Genomic DNA, 18,832 nt, shown 5'->3' with positions numbered 1-18,832 from the left:
AACATTAATGTTATCTGCACAATGCAACTGGAATAGTTGCAGCACAGACATGTCACAGAGATCTGCCTTGAGTCCAGGAGGAAATCACTGGAAATGCAGCAATAGAATCCATAAGTCCTACATCCAAGTTCTCTAAGTGCCTTGACTAATTGAGATTCTCTCCTTAAGTCTCTTGTCAAATTATTTATAGTCGATACATTCACACCGCTGGTAAGATACAAAACATTTCTAAATATATCTGGTCAAATCAAATGAAAATTATGCCCTTAGTTAGGTTTGCCAGACAATGCTTTGCCAAAGAATGTTTGCCAAAAAATGTTTTGACCGAAGAAAGAGAAGGAATCCAGAGCATCTGCCAACCAGACTCTATAAAAGTGTCTTTGCAGCGCTCTGCCCTGTCTCCAAGAAAAGTTTCAAGGTAAGTGTGCTGGGTCTAGTGATTTGTTGAAATTAGGCATCCCCCCATATTGCATATTATGCAGTATATTCTTCCATCTGAAACTGGTTTCCAAGTAAGTTTTTCCATCTGTTTTCAAGGCATCTGGATATTTTCTATCTATACCATTTTTTGAATTTTACATAAGAATAAGAAGGTTCCTTAGACATAATTCATATTCTCAAATATGACACTCTACAATCTGTACAATCTGTAAAGCCAGTGTACAATCTGTACAGTGTCACAAGACACAAATAACAGTAATTTTTAAAAGGTTATTCTGTATTATTCAAGGATGAAAACAAGATTTTTCTCTTCTAGGTTTAAATCATTAAACAGGAGGAAGGCTAGCTTTTTGCTAGTTTTAGCAATTCTAGTATGTGCTTAATTTTAAAACATTGGAAAAGGTCTCCTTGCAAGGAGGATACATTAATGATCTATTGATGCTACATTTCTTTTCTGCCACAGGGTTCTCTGCTGACGTGCCTTCAATAAACTGCAGACATGGCCTCTCCAGACTCTGAGATGGCCGTCTTTGGGGAGGCGGCTCCCTATCTCCGAAAGTCAGAGAAGGAAAGAATCGAGGCCCAGAACAAGCCTTTCGATGCCAAGACATCCGTCTTTGTGGTGCATCCTAAGGAATCCTTTGTGAAAGGGACAATCCAGAGTAGGGAATCAGGGAAGGTCACTGTCAAGTCTGAAGCAGGAGAAGTGAGTAAAAACCAAGGCTTAAAAACTGTATGTAATTCCCAGTCTCAGCTCATAGCTGACGTACATGCATCTCTTTCTTCATCTGACAGACGCTGACCGTGAAGGAAGATCAAGTCTTCTCCATGAACCCACCCAAGTATGATAAAATCGAGGACATGGCCATGATGACCCACCTCCACGAACCCGCTGTGCTGTACAACCTCAAAGAGCGTTATGCAGCCTGGATGATCTACGTAAGTACCAGCAGCAGTCTTCCTTTGGGCAGCTAGGAGGAACTGCTCTGCCAGGCTAAGTGGAAGCCAACGTGCTGTCTCCCTTCCTCGCAGACCTACTCGGGTCTCTTCTGCGTCACTGTCAACCCCTACAAGTGGCTGCCGGTGTACAACCCAGAGGTGGTGTTGGCCTACCGAGGCAAGAAGCGCCAGGAGGCCCCTCCACACATCTTCTCCATCTCTGACAATGCTTATCAGTTCATGCTGACTGGTGAGTTGCTTGGTTTTCTTTAAATTTTTTTGGCTGTGAACACTCGCAGAGGAGAAAAAAAGTCTTTTTACTCCAAAATAGTTCAGTTTAATGGGGTTGGGAGGGTGGATGTCCTCTCATGACTGGAAATATTTTCTTTACTGGACACCATCATTGAGATCATGTTTCTAACAATCAATGTTAAAATTTACTGTCCAAGAGATTTGGGAGGATATGGTTTAACTCTGAATACATTGTCAGATTTTCCTTCAAAGAAATTTGTCTAAACTTTTAAATTTCTGTTTTTTTCTTAGTTGAGAGGATTGTTTTTTGAATGATTTGCTTTGCAGGACTGAAAGTCACTAGGGTGGAGTTCTGTAAATAAGATTGGGTGTAAAGGGAAAAGAGATTCAACACTGAAGACAATGCTTCCTATGGTGGTTTTATGAAAACTCGGGAAGCAGTCTTAGTCAGACATTAGTGAAACCTGCTTGGAAAATTGATACTTCCTCCCTCCATTTCAGAAACAATTTCTTCTTTCCATTCAGTAATGTAAATGGAAGCAATAAGAAAAAAAGGTAGTGAAAACTTTTCTAGCATTGTCTAAATCTCCATACTTTCAAGAAAGGGTGGATCAGTCAGAAAAATATTAAACAAAGAGAGGTATATTTTAATTTGTTTAAAAGAAATCTTGTTCCCCCCTCCTTCCCCAGTTGCTGTATTTAATTCTGTAGTATTCAGAGTGGTAAGAAGTTTAATTGGAAGAGAATACTATGAAAATGGAACAATAATAAATTGATGTTTGTTTAGTGTGTCCTATCGTGACAGTATTTATGTAAGTCATCATACATTTACTCTTGCTGGCACCTTCAAGAAATGTGCAGGAACTTGGTGAACGCAAACCCAGAGTTTTCCATGGGGAGTTAGTTACCTAATGCCTTAGTCTCTTCAGACTGCATGCAGATTATTGGAAAACACCATCCTACAGGTGTAGAACAAATGTAAATCATCTGGCAAAAAGCACTTTCTTTGAAAGCCAGTCCAGCTACACAGCCTATTAAGGTAGGCTATTAAACACACATAGACTTTCTTCAAAACATAACTCTGGCTAGTTAACTGAAAACACAAGAAGGCATGCAAAATTAAAGGTTTGAGAACAACTTGCAGCATGCATAAAAACTTGTATTTATTTCTTTTTCAAATACATAAGGAGCAGAAGGGCTTAAAATGAGTCCGTAGAGTCTGTACTGACACAGTTAAAATTTTAAAAGACAGCTTGGAAAATATAAGGTCGTATCAGAAAAACTAAATGGCATTTTCATTTGTTTACCTTAAAGCAGTGTGGGAAGTATTAATTTCTGGAAGTCCTCCTTATAGTGGGATTCATCAGAGGGACTTCTTCTGATTAAAGTGTCCTTAAACCCACAATAAAATAAACACTAGCGAATGACCAAGACAGAATTCAACCAGGCATTCCAGTGGAACTCTACAGATCAAAAATTCTCACTCGAAATTGCCTCAAACGGTGAATGTTACGCTAACTTTTAAAACGAGTGTGAGGGAGTTTTAAGGAACAGCATACCAGTCAGCTTGATTGTTGTAACAGGCAAACTGCCAGCAATCTCTAAACAAGGCAATTACTGGGCATGTGAATATATGTGACTTACCAAGAAAAAAAAGATGCATTTTTTTTTAAAGGGAAGTCTTGCCTTACAAAACTACTGATTTTTTTTAACAAAGGAGAGCTGGTCAAGGTAACCTATCTGAATTCAACAAAGATCTTCAGTACAGTTGATAAAGCAGCTATTCTTAACATATTTTTTACACTTACATTAACTACCAGCTATAGAATTGAAAAGGTTCAAAACCAACTGGTTAAGAAAAAGTAAGATGTTATAAATTTTTTTTTTTCAGTTTTCGTAGTGCAAAGATTTTATCAGTGAAGTCACACGGGGATCTGTTCTGGGAATTCTGCTGTTCAACATATTTTTAAATGATCTGGAAATGACGACAAGCTTTCAGATTTGACTAAGTCCTTCAGGCCAGTAAAGATGAGGTCTAACAGTGAAGAATTTCAGAAGGACTTTATGACATTAAATAATGGAATTATTATTCAGTGATGTGGCAAGTTTGGTCAACAAGAATGTAAAACAATGGACATAGGAAAAAAACCCAAAAGACAGGCTATTGCTGAGAACTACTGCTTCTGCTTTCTGCTTCTTAATACAGCTTCAAAAATTTTGGATCAGTGATCAGAAATCTACAAAATAACAAGTTGAAAGGTGGAGATCACTGAGCAAGAAATAGAGACCAAAAGAGAAAACATAATTATATCATGGTGGTTACCCAAGAAATGTCTGCACATTGTGTACTGTACGCATTTCTGCCCTTCCTATTTCAAAAAAGAATAGAGTAGAAATGGAAGAGGTCAAAACAAAAGATGAAAAGGTTTCCTAAAGGTGTGGCAGGACATCTGCTCAGATAACTCTAGACAAATGATTTGTGCTACTTTATAAAATTATGCATGGCATGTAGAAGATGAATAGACAAGGAAAGAGGACATGAAAAACCGAGCTCAGCACCAACCACATTTTTTTCCTTCACACAGTAAGTACTTCAAAACCATAGCAGACTGGATGATAAAAGTTGAAACAACAGGAAAAGAACTGAGCATGGGTTAAAAAAGCAACCAGACAAAATTCTGGAAAGCAAAGTCAGCCCAAGCTATTACACACAAAACCGTCCAATCTAGCTCTGGAAGTACCAAAATTTCAATATTTTAGAGTATGGGAGAGTATTCTGATAAAAGGTTACTACATGCTTATGATGTTTTTGTGATTTTCTTTAGGCAACAATCAAGTGGCCACTGACAGAAAAACAGTCTAGGGGGGGCCTATGGACTGGTCAGGAGTGGTTGTTCCTATATTATAAAGTTTATGAGACGCACCTGCTCCAGTTCACTTCAGCTTACAGATACTTCAGTTAATCAGTAACTCTACAAACATACTCCTTATTTGGAATCCTTTTCCTAACGAAAATGAGCAGCTTGAACTGAAGAGAATATCCAGAAAAAGAAGCGTGTGTACTACACCTGACATCCACATCAGTGTTGACATGTTAGCTTCCCAGCTACAGCTGGGAACTTTAAAATGTTCAGAAGGAATTAGGGGTGAAGGCACACAGTTTATGAAAGGAATTAGCTGCCTACAGCTAGTGCATCTTCTAAAAGTCCCAGGAATATTTTTATCCAGGATATTCATGATACATATTAATAATCTCTGTTTCTGCCTCTTTCACAGACCGCGAGAACCAGTCGATCCTGATCACGTATGTACACTCCCTGCTCGGGTCCCTGCAGGGCTGCCCAGTGCCAGGGGACCTCCTGCCTGACCATATGCTCTCTGCTTCTCTCATTGTTTTGACAGAGGAGAATCCGGTGCAGGGAAGACTGTGAACACAAAGCGTGTCATCCAGTACTTTGCAACAATTGCAGCGAGTGGGGAGAAGAAGAAGGAAGAGCAGTCAGGCAAAATGCAGGTGAGTCAGGAAGAACGGACTGAACACTTGGCGTGTAATTGCCATGTCAGCTAAACACTGTAACAATAATTATCATCCTGTAGGGAATGACTGAGGATTAAATCAATGATTAATAGACACGAGCTTGAGTCAATGCTTTCCTCTGTTCCTGACATGATTTTTGGAAAGGATAACCAGCAATAATTATCGTCCTGCAGGGAACGCTTGAGGATCAAATCATCAGCGCCAACCCACTGCTGGAGGCCTTTGGAAATGCCAAGACCGTGAGGAATGACAACTCCTCACGCTTTGTAAGTTGTTGCTTTGGACAAAATCTCTCCCTCTCATTACAAGATAAGTGATGGCCCTAGCAGTATTCCACGTAAAGGAGACGTCAAAAGAACCCATCCGGGCTGAAATGCTGCTACTTCTCCTTAACAGGGCAAATTCATCAGAATCCACTTTGGAGCCACAGGCAAACTGGCTTCTGCTGACATTGAAACTTGTAAGAGACTCTCCTGATCCCATTCTTTCCCAAATTCCCACCTCCATGTGTGTTCCTCTGCCTAACTCTTTCTACGTTCCTTGCTAGATCTGCTGGAGAAGTCCAGAGTCACTTTCCAGCTCAAGGCAGAAAGAAGCTACCACATATTTTATCAGATCACCTCCAACAAGAAGCCAGAGCTAATTGGTAGGAAGGATCATTATGACTTTTTGAGGATGATCGCTGAGCAGCTGTTCCCTGTATTACCTGGTTGGCAAAACTAAGCCTGTGCCTTGCCTCTTCCTGCTTTCAGACATGCTCCTCATTACCACCAACCCTTATGATTTCCACTATGTGAGTCAAGGTGAGGTGACTGTTCCCAGCATCGATGACCAGGAGGAGCTCATGGCCACAGACGTAAGTAACACAGCAAAAAGATACCTACTGTACATGTCTCAAAGGTGACATAGGTGACCTACTAAGGACGTGTATTTTAATTCATTTTTTTGACTGCAGAGTGCCATTGACATCCTGGGCTTCACTGCTGATGAAAAGACTGCCATCTACAAGCTGACAGGGGCTGTCATGCACTACGGGAACCTGAAGTTCAAGCAGAAACAACGAGAGGAGCAGGCAGAGCCAGATGGCACAGAAGGTATCAGCAAATTCAGCAACTGACTTGTTCATTCTCTGTTTGCAGAGATGATATGTTAGCCTCCAAAGACAGGCCTTTGTTGGCCTGAGTCACCACATAAAGCACCGAGGAAAAGCATATTTGTTCATTGTCTAGCTAACTGCAGAGGTGCTTCCCTGATCATGGGAAATACCATTATTTTACCCAATGGATACTCCCCAAAAACACACAGCCTGAAAGGGGGAACTTCAGCTTCAACACAGGATATCTCTCTCTCTGTAAAACCTTCAACCACTAAGTCACCGTGATGTGCAATCACATTTCTGGTGAGATAAATCCTGCATTCTTTGCTAAGCAGACATGCACTTTCCACAGAAAAGGAATGTGCTGCATGCATGCCTCATGTATTCCCAGAGCCTTTTGGGGCTCTTCTGGGAAATTCCAGATTCTAGCTATTCCTATCCAAGCCATACCTAGTCTTGCTTTCAGAGAAGGTGTCGTGGTTTAGCCCCAGCCGGCAACTAAGCACCACGCAGCCGCTCGCTCACTCCCCCCCGGTGGGATGGGGGAGAGAATTGGAAGAGCAAAAGTAAGAAAACTCAAGGTTTGGGATAAAGACAGTTTAATAGCTAAAGCAAAAGCTGCGCACGCAAGCAAAGCAAAGCAAGGAATTCATTCATTCCTTCCCATCAACAGGCAGGTGTTCAGCCATCTCCAGGAAAGCAGGGCTCCATCACGCCTAATGGTTACTTGGGAAGACAAATGCCGTAACTCCAAATGTCCCCCGCTTCCTTCTTCTTCTCCAGCTTTATATACTGAGCATGACATCATATGGTATGGAATAGCCCCTTGGTCAGTTTGGATCAGCTGTCCTGGCTGTGCCCCCTCCCAACTTCTTCTGCACCTGGCAGAGCATGGGAAGCTGAAAAGTCCTTGACCAGTGCAGCAACAACTAAAACATCTCTGTATTATCAACACTGTTTTCAGCACAAATCCAAAACATAGCCCCATACCAGCCACTATAAAGAAAATTAACTCTATCTCTGCTGAAACCAGGACAGAAGGCCATCATCAGCGTCCAGAATTTACATTCCTTCCCAGACCTTCTGTATGAGACCGGACCAATGCTTTTCCATTTCTAGAACGTGAACAGTGGAGTTGTTGACACCGGCCCATTTCTAGCCATTGCCCACAGACAAATGCTTCTCTCTCTCTCCCCCTCTTTAGTGGCTGACAAGGCTGCCTACCTGATGGGCCTGAACTCAGCTGACCTGCTGAAAGCCCTGTGTTATCCTCGAGTCAAGGTTGGGAATGAATTTGTGACCAAAGGTCAAACTGTGGAACAGGTAAAATCTGGACGTTGAAAATACATGGCTTGAAAGAGTACTTGAGGATTCGTCTTTGACCCTGGGAGGTAACTCTAGTCCTTTCTTCTCTGCTTTAGGTGAACAATGCGGTTGGTGCCCTGGCAAAAGCTGTCTATGAGAAGATGTTCTTGTGGATGGTTATTCGCATCAACCAACAGCTGGATACCAAGCAGCCCAGACAGTACTTCATTGGTGTCCTGGACATTGCTGGCTTTGAGATCTTTGATGTAAGGAACAAGGATTTGTCACCATAGTCAAGGGAGGGCCAGGGAGGGGTCATGAGGACTCAGAAACACACTTCTGCTTAAGAAGATTCAGAAGTTTATCCTCCTCCTCTGCAGTTTTCTAGAAACCCCTCCCTCTTCTCTGTCACAGTAGCACCCTCAAATGGCTTTGCTAACAAACACTCTGATTCTAACGTTGTCAGGAGGTAGAAGAAAGCTCTGCTTTCTGACAAATGGTCTCAGAGGCCCTTAAGCTTGCAAAGCTCTTAGGCTTTGCAAACAAAGAGACAGCTCTAGGACTAAGGCTCACACAGATGTGGGCCAAAGGTATGGATGCTCTTGGAAGAGCCAAGGAAAGGGTAGTGCTATGGGAAAGCTCACAGCATGTTTTCTGTGTTGTGAATGCAGTCACGATGCTAGGACTCCTGTGACAAAGCAGAGAAACCCCTGGATTGTTGCTCTGAGGGCAGAGAAATTCTTGGGTGGGACACTGAGGAGGTTTCCTCTCTCTGGGCGGCTGGAGAGTTGAGACACCTACACGATGCTGCAGCTAAGGTTACTGAAGGATTTGCTTTTGAGTAGCACAGTAAAAAAAAGAAATATTACTTTTAGCTTGATTCCAAAAGTAATAATAATAAAATCCTTTGAGAACAGTGACTTTTACAATAGAAGTCCTGCTAAGGAAACACATGCTGTTACGGTATGGTTAGGAGTAGTGTTTCAGCTGGGGAACTTCAAGCAGCATTAGGAGAATGCTAGCAAAACCTTGTGGTGTTTGCCACCCTTTGAGAACCTGTGCCCCTCTCCTTCCTTTGGGCAGTTCAACAGCTTTGAGCAGCTGTGCATCAACTTCACCAATGAGAAACTGCAACAGTTCTTCAACCACCACATGTTCGTGCTGGAGCAGGAGGAATACAAGAAGGAAGGAATTGAATGGACATTCATTGACTTTGGGATGGACCTGGCTGCTTGCATTGAGCTCATTGAGAAGGTACCTTTTCCATACAAGTGTATGATGTATTTTGGAATTCTGTGATGTTTCTGAGCCAGATTCAGCTCAGGAAGAACTCACGGCCAGGCATTCAGTGTCAGTTAAACAAAATACTTTGCACTGAAATTTATTTTAGTCTGGGGAAGAGAAATTAGGAAATGCAAATCTGTGCAACCTCCAATGCTACTCTCAATTCTAACCTGAACCAGACAGACTTTCTTACCCGTTCTGTGAAGACATGCTTCAGGAAGGTAAGGGAGGGCAGAAATAGGCTCCCTGGCTGAGAACAGCTCCTGACAAACTTAGGCCCTTATCCAGGCTGAGATGCTACCAGCAACACACTGGTATCTTTGATGTTCATAGCACATGCTTCACATCATTATCGTCTTTCTCTGTCACTTCTTGTGGTACCTTCCAGCCCATGGGCATCTTCTCCATCCTGGAAGAGGAGTGCATGTTCCCCAAGGCAACTGACACCTCTTTCAAGAACAAGCTCTATGACCAACATCTGGGCAAGTCCAGCAACTTCCAGAAGCCCAAGCCTGCCAAAGGCAAGGCTGAGGCCCACTTCTCCCTGATACACTATGCTGGCACAGTAGACTACAACATCACTGGCTGGCTTGAGAAGAACAAGGATCCCTTGAATGAAACTGTCATTGGGCTGTATCAGAAATCATCTGTGAAGACACTGGCTTTACTCTTTGCCACCTATGGTGGGGAAGCAGGTAAGCTCTGTAAAATCCGTATTCCATGTGTTCATACTGTGCAAAGGGGAGTCTCAAAGGCAATGTTAAAGGCATCAGCTCATTTTCTTCAATATTGCAGAGGCTGGTGGTGGCAAGAAGGGTGGTAAGAAGAAGGGTTCTTCTTTCCAGACGGTCTCAGCTCTTTTCCGGGTAAGTACAGAATTCACTACCTCATTATTAAACATAGCCACTGAAATAACATGGGAGTTGAGTAGCATTGCTGTGAGAAGACAGCCCTTTAATTCCCTGAGCAGACTCTCATTCCTATTTTTTTGAAGGAAGATTACACCAACATAACCATGCATTTCTGATAGGTCAAGACATTGAAAGATCCAGTTTTTATATGCACATCACATATAAGCATGCAGTGTTCACAAGCTTTAATCTAAACTTCACCTTGTAATTTCACAGGAGAATTTAAACAAGCTGATGACAAATCTACGCAGCACTCACCCCCATTTTGTACGATGCATCATCCCAAATGAAACAAAAACACCTGGTAAGGGGGTTCAATAGGAGGAAAACTTGAGCAGCAGAAGCTCTTCTCCTGTGTATCAAACAGCAGGGTAGTCACTAATTGTGATATGTGTTAGGTGCCATGGAGCATGAGCTGGTGCTGCATCAGCTGCGCTGCAATGGTGTGCTGGAAGGGATCAGAATTTGCAGGAAAGGATTCCCCAGCAGAGTCCTGTATGCTGACTTCAAACAAAGGTGAGAGTGCTCCACCTTTCTGCCCATTCAAACCAAGCTGAAGAGTCTGATTACCTTAACAAACTTGAAACATTATACTTTAAAAAGAACCTAAGTAGTAACAGAGATGTGTTTTATTGTGAGTTTATGATTAATTTTATATTGATGGTCAGGATTCCCGTGGACTCTGAGTTAACAGTATGAAATCTCCACTTACACTGTCTTGAAAGAATGGACTGTCTCTAATACGTGACATTACTCAGTCAGACAGTCAGGTGTTGCTGAGAAGGCTGTGGGGTTCAGTCACAGTGGTGGTTTCAGTAATGAGGATTTCTTCATGTTCTGCTTTCTCCTACAGATACAGAGTGCTTAATGCAAGTGCTATTCCAGAAGGTCAGTTCATGGACAGCAAGAAGGCTTCAGAGAAGCTTCTTGGGTCCATTGATGTGGACCACACCCAGTACAGATTTGGTCACACCAAGGTAGAAACAAGTCCTGCATTCAAATGCTACGTGCCTCTGTTACACACTACCTGAGACTGATGTGCCACAATATTCCATTTCTTAAGGTGTTCTTCAAAGCTGGACTGATAGGTCTTCTGGAGGAGATGAGAGATGAGAAACTAGCAGCCATTATGACCATGACACAAGCCAGGTGCAGGGGCTTCCTGATGAGAGTGGAGTATCGGAGAATGGTGGAGAGGAGGTAGACATTTCTCACCCACGTATTGTGTTCTCATGGTACTTGGCTAATTGAGTCTAAATTTACTACCCACAGAGTATGCAATAGCCATGTGAATTTTATTTCAGGGACTCAATCTTCTGTATCCAGTACAATGTTCGTGCATTCATGAACGTCAAGCACTGGCCCTGGATGAAGCTGTTCTTCAAGATCAAGCCCTTGCTGAAGAGTGCAGAATCTGAGAAGGAGATGGCCAACATGAAACAAGAGTTTGAGAAAACCAAGGAAGAGCTTGCAAAGTCTGAGGCAAAGAGGAAAGAGCTGGAGGAGAAAATGGTGACCTTACTGCAGGAGAAAAATGACCTGCAGCTCCAAGTACAGGCGGTGAGTATCACCGTTCATTTGTCCCTGAGAAAAGAACGATATACAGTCAGAATGCTTCTTACCCGAAGCAGAGACTTGCAGAAAGCTGACTAACATGCAGAAGAAAACAGCGTATATCACACACTCTAATGTTGAGTAAACAGGCACTGGCAGGGGCATGGTGAGTCTCATGGCAGCCCCACATGAGGCTCGGCATTCCTGCTCTCTGAGGAAGGAGCCACGTAACACTAGCCAACATGTAATCCACAGCAGAGAGCTCTGAACTGGAAGGGAAGTATCTCCATCTACTCAACTTTCGAAGCCGTGTATCTGTCTAACAAAGTAAAGGCAAACCTGAGAAGGACCCACTTTTCCTGCTTACAGCTACGCTAGAAGGCCTTGATTACTTTCAGAAACCTGGATACTTCCCATTCAGACTCAGTTAGGAAAAGGAGGCTCTTCACACCAAACAAAACACCACCTGCTCCACTAAATTATTCTCACAAAGCCTTTACTCCCCAAACATTATGATGTTCATGATGAGTCAGTTAAAGAGAAGAAGCTATTGAATACTGTTTCTGTCAGGAAAAAAGACTCCAAGCCCTTGCTCCTGCTGAAACTAGCAATTGAAGTGACCACTGTTGTGTCATGCTTGTGGGTGCCTGAGGTAGTCTCATAGCTACGCTCTCCGTGAGGCACTTTTAAGAGACACAAAAAATTTGGAATCAATGTTGATTTGAGATTACAAGGTTTCCCAGTAGACACCAGGCCAGATCTTCCAGTTGCTGGAGTGGCAGGCCAGGTTCAGCCCCCCTTTTAACACATGCCTACTCAGTGATACAAAAGACAGAGCGGAGAAACTTCAATCCGTTACAACCCACAAAAATCTGTCTCCCCCCACCAGGAAGCAGATAGCTTGGCTGATGCTGAGGAAAGATGTGACCAGCTCATCAAAACCAAAATCCAGCTGGAAGCCAAAATTAAGGAGGTGACTGAAAGGGCTGAGGATGAGGAGGAAATTAATGCCGAGCTGACAGCCAAGAAGAGAAAACTGGAGGATGAATGTTCAGAGCTGAAGAAAGATATTGATGACCTCGAGTTAACGTTGGCCAAAGTGGAGAAGGAGAAGCATGCCACAGAAAACAAGGTACCCACACAAAGAGTCACATAAAGGGTGAAGGGACAGATACCTCGCACATCAGCCTGGTATCCTCAGAACGAAGCTAGCTTTGGAACGTACCAGGAGCATCACAGTGGGGCAGCAAGGAAGCCCAAATAAAAAACAAGCTCCTGGCTAAGCACTGCAAAGTGAAAAGGTCACTGCACTAGCAGTCAAGTCTTCTACACAGACTTTTGGCACCTTCTTACAATCAACAGGTGAAAAACCTCACAGAGGAGATGGCAGCCCTGGATGAGACCATTGCCAAGCTGACAAAAGAGAAGAAAGCCCTCCAAGAGGCCCATCAGCAGACGCTGGATGACCTGCAGGCAGAAGAGGACAAAGTCAATACTCTGACCAAAGCTAAAACCAAGCTGGAGCAGCAAGTGGACGATGTAAGCACAGAGGCATACATCAAGAAAAGGACAGGGATGGAGTTAGATGTGGCTGGTAGAGCACTGATGGTCTTGTTCTTTATAGCTGGAAGGGTCCCTGGAGCAAGAGAAGAAGCTGCGCATGGACCTTGAGAGAGCTAAGCGGAAACTCGAAGGAGACCTGAAGCTGGCCCATGACAGCATAATGGATTTGGAAAACGATAAGCAGCAGCTGGATGAGAAACTGAAGAAGTAAGTGTGGCTGTGGGGCACCTGAGTGCTGGGCTGGTGTACTTGTCTTTTTTCTTTGCACTCTAACACCATTTGCTTTGTGCAAAGGAAAGACTTTGAAATCAACCAGATCCAGAGCAAAATCGAGGATGAGCAAGCCCTGGGAATCCAGTTACAGAAGAAGATCAAGGAGCTGCAGGCAAGTCTCTCTTCCTTCTCTTCTGCCCTTCAGAAAGACATGAGGTAGGAGGAAGGCATGGGTGTGAAGGGTCCCTGATGTTCTACAGGCTCGTATTGAGGAACTGGAGGAGGAAATTGAGGCAGAGCGAACCTCTCGGGCAAAAGCAGAGAAGCATCGGGCTGACCTCTCGAGGGAGCTAGAGGAGATCAGCGAGCGCCTGGAAGAAGCAGGAGGGGCTACCGCAGCTCAGATTGAGATGAATAAGAAGCGTGAGGCAGAATTCCAGAAGATGCGTCGTGACCTCGAAGAGGCCACACTGCAGCACGAAGCCACGGCTGCCGCCCTGCGGAAGAAGCATGCTGACAGCACAGCCGAGCTTGGGGAGCAGATTGACAACCTGCAACGAGTGAAGCAGAAGCTGGAGAAGGAGAAGAGTGAGCTGAAGATGGAGATTGACGACTTGGCCAGTAACATGGAGTCTGTCTCCAAGGCCAAGGTATGGAATTGCAGTAGAACATGCTCACAGGGCCAAGGTATGGCACATAGACTACATCTACCAGCCACCTTCTCATAAAAAAAATCCCTGCTGTGAGGATAAGGCAGAGTCCAGGTGTTCATTTCCTTTCCTTCCTTGTGTTTGTTATCTAGGCAAATCTGGAGAAGATGTGCCGCACTCTGGAAGACCAGCTGAGTGAGATTAAAACTAAGGAGGAGCAGAATCAGCGCATGATCAATGACCTCAATACTCAAAGAGCTCGTCTGCAGACAGAATCAGGTGAGACATCCTCATTCGTGAGGTGCAATTGGAGGACCTGCACGCCATGAGCATACCACAGGGCGTAATATGATAACTGGTTAACCTCTCCTGATTACGTGGGTTTACAGGCAGAAACTGTCATATCATTAGTAGCCTAGTGACTTCTTTTCATTTCACTCCTTCCAGGTGAATATTCACGCCAGGTGGAGGAAAAAGATGCTCTGATTTCTCAGCTGTCTAGGGGCAAGCAAGGATTTACCCAACAGATTGAGGAACTCAAGAGGCACCTAGAGGAAGAAATAAAGGTCTGGAAGTACCCTACTGTCCACAACCTACATCACCCCTAAAAGCATCCGGAGAATTCTGTCTGATCCAAGATTGGTTCAATATTCTTTCCCCAAACACATGTGGTACTGGAGGGAAGAGCAGTAATGCACATACCCCCACTCACAAGCTAGAGAGGGAAGGAAGCATAATGATTTTGATGCTGGAGGAAGTCATCCACAAGGCTTGCATGAGATTCTGACGATATTCTCTAAGACAGGATTCAGACACATATGTCGCAACATTTACAGAAACAGCAGATTACTGTCCCCAGAGCACCTGTCAGTAACACATCCTGACCCTCCAGAACACATTGATGAAGGCTTCATCAGCTCCAGGCTTTGCATTTGCCTAATTAGAGTTTCATTCTAGTTTCACTGTCAGTTTCACTGTCAAGAGTCATCTCAAGGCAAGTATTTAGGTTACCAATCCCAATGTCCCCACAGGCCAAGAACGCCCTGGCCCACGCCTTGCAGTCTGCTCGCCATGACTGTGACTTGCTCCGGGAACAATATGACGAGGAACAGGAAGCCAAGGGGGAGCTGCAGCGTGCCCTGTCCAAGGCCAACAGCGAAGTGGCCCAGTGGAGAACCAAATACGAGACGGATGCTATTCAGCGCACGGAGGAGCTGGAGGAGGCCAAGTATGTGGGAAGTGGGGTGTCAAATAGCTGGAGAAGACTGAGACTATCAAGGGAAATTGGAAATTGGAGTCTCTGACAGTGGGTTAGGAGAGGGGTGGGATGAAGGCAGGCATATAGGAAGGCAAACGTAGCCTTTAGGGCTAGAAATCCTAAGACAGGCCGAATACTCAGTAGGTGCTAGGACAGAGAAGTGACAGACCCTTTAGATCTAACCTGGAGTTGTGCTTATCTCCTTGCAGGAAGAAGCTGGCCCAGCGCCTGCAGGATGCAGAGGAACATGTTGAAGCTGTCAATGCCAAATGTGCTTCCCTGGAAAAGACAAAGCAGAGGCTGCAGAATGAAGTGGAGGACCTGATGATTGAAGTAGAGCGATCAAATGCTGCCTGCGCAGCTCTGGATAAGAAACAGAAGAACTTTGACAAGGTCTTTTGGGCTCCAGACCTGGGGCTCCTGGGCAGAGCATCCCCTCGTGATTGCCACATCCGTACTCACGCCTCCTTTCTCTTCAGATCCTGGCAGAATGGAAGCAGAAGTATGAGGAAACACAGGCTGAGCTGGAAGCCTCCCAGAAGGAGTCTCGCTCTCTCAGCACAGAGCTGTTTAAGATGAAGAATGCCTATGAGGAGTCCTTGGACCACCTGGAAACGCTGAAGCGTGAGAACAAGAACTTGCAGCGTAAGTCCCTGGCCCTCTGCTGCTGGCAGGGCTTTCTCGCTCTCCCCCGCTATGCACCGCTCCACATGGGTCTGTGCCTGCAGGTCGGCAAAGGTGCCTTTTACCTTGTTGTGGCAGGGCCCTTCCCATTCTGCTCTGTGCCTGACCATGCCATTGGTCTTTGTTCCCACAGAGGAGATTTCCGACCTCACGGAGCAGATTGCCGAGGGAGGAAAGGCGATTCATGAGCTGGAGAAAGTCAAGAAGCAGATTGAGCAGGAGAAATATGAAATCCAGGCTGCCTTGGAGGAAGCTGAGGTACACACAGTGCTAATAAATGGTGTCCAGACTGAAAATATGGGGATAGTTATCTGCAGAGATGGCAGGAAAGCAAGCCTAGATTTTATGAAGTACTGCATAAGAGAAGGCTTCTTAGGAAGCAAGCAGTAGTTTAAGTCACTGTTCCTGCTGACTTGTCCAGGCCTCCTTAGAACATGAAGAGGGGAAGATCCTGCGCCTCCAGCTTGAGCTCAACCAGGTGAAGTCTGAGATTGACAGGAAGATAGCAGAGAAAGATGAGGAGATCGACCAGATGAAGAGAAACCACCTCAGAATTGTGGAGTCCATGCAGAGCAGCCTGGACGCTGAGATCAGGAGCAGGAATGAAGCCCTGCGGCTGAAGAAGAAGATGGAGGGAGACCTGAATGAAATGGAGATCCAGCTGAGCCATGCCAACCGTGTGGCTGCAGAGGCACAAAAGAACCTGAGAAACACACAGGCAGTGCTCAAGGTCCGTTTAGCAAAGCTACAGAAATTACATCCTTGACTTTTTTGGCACCCAAAATTATTGCCTTGCAATTTCTCTTGTCTCTTTTACAGGATACCCAGATACACTTGGACGATGCTCTCAGGACACAGGAGGACCTGAAGGAGCAGGTGGCCATGGTGGAGCGCAGAGCAAACCTGCTGCAGGCTGAAGTTGAGGAGCTACGGGCAGCCCTGGAGCAGACGGAGCGGTCAAGGAAAGTGGCTGAGCAGGAGCTTCTGGATGCCACTGAACGTGTGCAGCTCCTCCATACCCAGGTCAGGCACTCCGCTGGAAATTAATCCCATCACCAAGGGATAACACAGAATGAGATTGCTATGCATCTTGTAAGTGATTACTATGTAAACAGGTGAACAGCCATGCTGTGGTATGGCCAATCTAGCCAGCCACCCGTGTCTGGGTTGCTGCTATGGCTCTAAAGAGGACTCTTGTGTTAAAGACTTTCACAAACAACACTCACACTTTCAACTCTTGATGTGGAGGCACTAGGTCTAAAAGTACAAATCATGTCTTTCCTGTTGCCCAGAACACCAGCCTGATCAACACCAAGAAGAAGCTGGAAACAGACATCATACAAATTCAGGGTGAAATGGAGGAGACAATCCAGGAAGCTCGCAATGCTGAAGAGAAGGCCAAGAAGGCCATCACAGATGTGAGTCGGGGGCTCCTTTCATTGCTGATGGTGGATGTATTCTCCCCGCAAAACTGTCTCCAGCCCCAAAATGGCTTTGACCCTTTGCTCTCCTCAGGCAGCCATGATGGCAGAAGAGCTGAAGAAGGAGCAGGACACCAGCGCCCACCTGGAGAGGATGAAGAAGAACCTGGACCAGACGGTGAAGGACCTGCAGCACCGTCTGGATGAAGCCGAGCAGTTGGCACTGAAGGGAGGCAAGAAGCAAATCCAGAAGCTGGAGGCCAGAGTGCGTAGGGCTGGTAGTTGTGCCCCTGCAAGCATGTCATGTAAGTAACCCCCAGGGAAGCTCCAACGATGGGCTTCTCATTGCAGGTGCGGGAGCTGGAAGGGGAGGTTGATGCTGAGCAGAAGCGCAGCGCTGAAGCCGTGAAGGGTGTGCGCAAGTACGAGAGGAGGGTGAAGGAGCTGACCTACCAGGTAAAGCCTCCTTGGGCTGACAGAGTTTTCTCACAGCAAGTCAGATTTTGCACACACCACCCCCAAGGGGAATTGTTAACCTCACGTGCTGGGAAACCAAGAATTCATTCTCTTTCCTGCTTACCAACCACTCTAGTCTGAGGAAGATCGGAAGAATATTCTCAGGCTGCAGGATCTGGTGGACAAGCTGCAAATGAAGGTGAAATCCTACAAGAGACAAGCTGAGGAGGCTGTAAGTAGTGCTTGGAGAATGGGCAAGAGCCACCTTCCATCGGGGCAGCACGCTCACTGAGATGAGTATGAATACCAGGAAAGGAGCATGAAAGAAACTCCCAAGACACAACAGTCTTGGCCATGCTGTGTTATTATCGTGTCACGAGGCCTTGCTGAGTTTTGGGCACCCTGCAGTCAGGGATGAACTGAGGGAATTCTGCAGCCTGTTTTATACAGGAGGTCAGACTCAACAAACCCAGGGGCCACACGCACTGACTGAGAAGTTCCTGAATCTCTGCTGCTGATCGACAGCAGAAGGCTTCAGGGTCTTTCTCAACCTAATAAATCACACTGATAGTTGGGCAGCAAGTAATGGCAGAATAAGTGCACACATAGCTCCTCAAGAGTGACACAGTACAGGTGAAGCTTGTCACAGTGGGGTCCTGAATAAGGGAGGATGAGGAGGTCTGTGTGAGGCTTATGTGTAAGCAGTGGTGGGTGAGGGATGGAAGTTTGTGCCTTCCCCCAGGGAAGAGCCGCAACCCCGCAAGGCCGAGGCGCAGGAGGCGTGGAACCCCTGCCCTGGGCTCCTCACCACCGCCTCCCTCTCCCCGCACAGGAGGAGCTGTCCAATGTCAACCTCTCCAAGTTCCGCAAGATCCAGCACGAGCTGGAGGAAGCCGAGGAGCGGGCTGACATTGCAGAGTCGCAGGTCAACAAGCTCCGGGTGAAGAGCCGGGAGTTTCATGGCAAGAAGATAGAAGAGGAAGAGTGAGGCTGTCATGAAGCAGCAAAGTGACCTGAGGGATGCACAAAATGTGAACCTCTTGGTCACTTTCTTCTGCAATGAGTCTTTGTAACCATGTCAAGGTCTAGAGAATAAAGACCGTAGATTCCTTTGCATACGCACCATGAGCACCAGTTTTCATTTGTTTCTCTTTTTACTGGTTAGCTCCATATCATCATTAGCTTTTGGGCACAGCTTTGTGTTATAACTTTTGTGTACCTATGCCACGGTACAGCTTTTGGTCCCCTAGTTCCTAACTACTTAACC

The 18,832-nt window shown here is 45.4% G+C and overlaps 1 protein-coding gene across 1 annotated transcript; it reads left to right on the top strand.

Annotated features, from left to right (window-relative positions):
• The first annotated feature begins 908 nt into the window (after window positions 1–908).
• On the top strand, window positions 909–18,693 carry LOC142417869 (myosin heavy chain, skeletal muscle, adult-like). Its single transcript, XM_075518990.1, has 38 exons — window positions 909–1,147; window positions 1,237–1,380; window positions 1,474–1,630; window positions 4,909–4,936; window positions 5,035–5,146; window positions 5,344–5,436; window positions 5,567–5,630; window positions 5,718–5,816; window positions 5,923–6,026; window positions 6,126–6,264; window positions 7,471–7,589; window positions 7,688–7,837; window positions 8,655–8,825; window positions 9,244–9,550; window positions 9,651–9,721; window positions 9,983–10,070; window positions 10,165–10,282; window positions 10,620–10,743; window positions 10,830–10,966; window positions 11,071–11,326; window positions 12,210–12,452; window positions 12,683–12,859; window positions 12,945–13,090; window positions 13,178–13,268; window positions 13,357–13,746; window positions 13,899–14,025; window positions 14,194–14,312; window positions 14,778–14,974; window positions 15,214–15,397; window positions 15,484–15,649; window positions 15,822–15,946; window positions 16,110–16,418; window positions 16,508–16,711; window positions 16,981–17,106; window positions 17,204–17,374; window positions 17,461–17,565; window positions 17,702–17,797; window positions 18,398–18,693. The coding sequence occupies exons 1-38, from the start codon at window positions 941–943 to the stop codon at window positions 18,551–18,553; spliced, it is 5,820 nt and encodes a 1,939-aa protein (XP_075375105.1). The 5' UTR covers window positions 909–940; the 3' UTR covers window positions 18,554–18,693.
• The last annotated feature ends 139 nt before the right edge of the window (window positions 18,694–18,832 follow it).

Source organism: Mycteria americana, chromosome 16 (assembly GCF_035582795.1).
Source record: "Mycteria americana isolate JAX WOST 10 ecotype Jacksonville Zoo and Gardens chromosome 16, USCA_MyAme_1.0, whole genome shotgun sequence".
Lineage (NCBI taxonomy): Eukaryota > Metazoa > Chordata > Aves > Ciconiiformes > Ciconiidae > Mycteria > Mycteria americana.
Note: the sequence above shows the minus strand (reverse complement) of the source record. Positions and strands in the feature narration are given on the sequence as shown.

Coding starts and splice junctions, on each gene's coding strand:
- LOC142417869 (XM_075518990.1), top strand. CDS start 941: ATGGCCTCTCCAGACTCTGAGATGGCCGTCTTTGGGGAGGCGGCTCCC. Junction 1,381..1,473: donor ATGCAGCCTGGATGATCTAC/GTAAGTACCAGC, acceptor CCTTCCTCGCAG/ACCTACTCGGGTCTCTTCTG. Junction 6,027..6,125: donor AGGAGCTCATGGCCACAGAC/GTAAGTAACACA, acceptor TTTTGACTGCAG/AGTGCCATTGACATCCTGGG.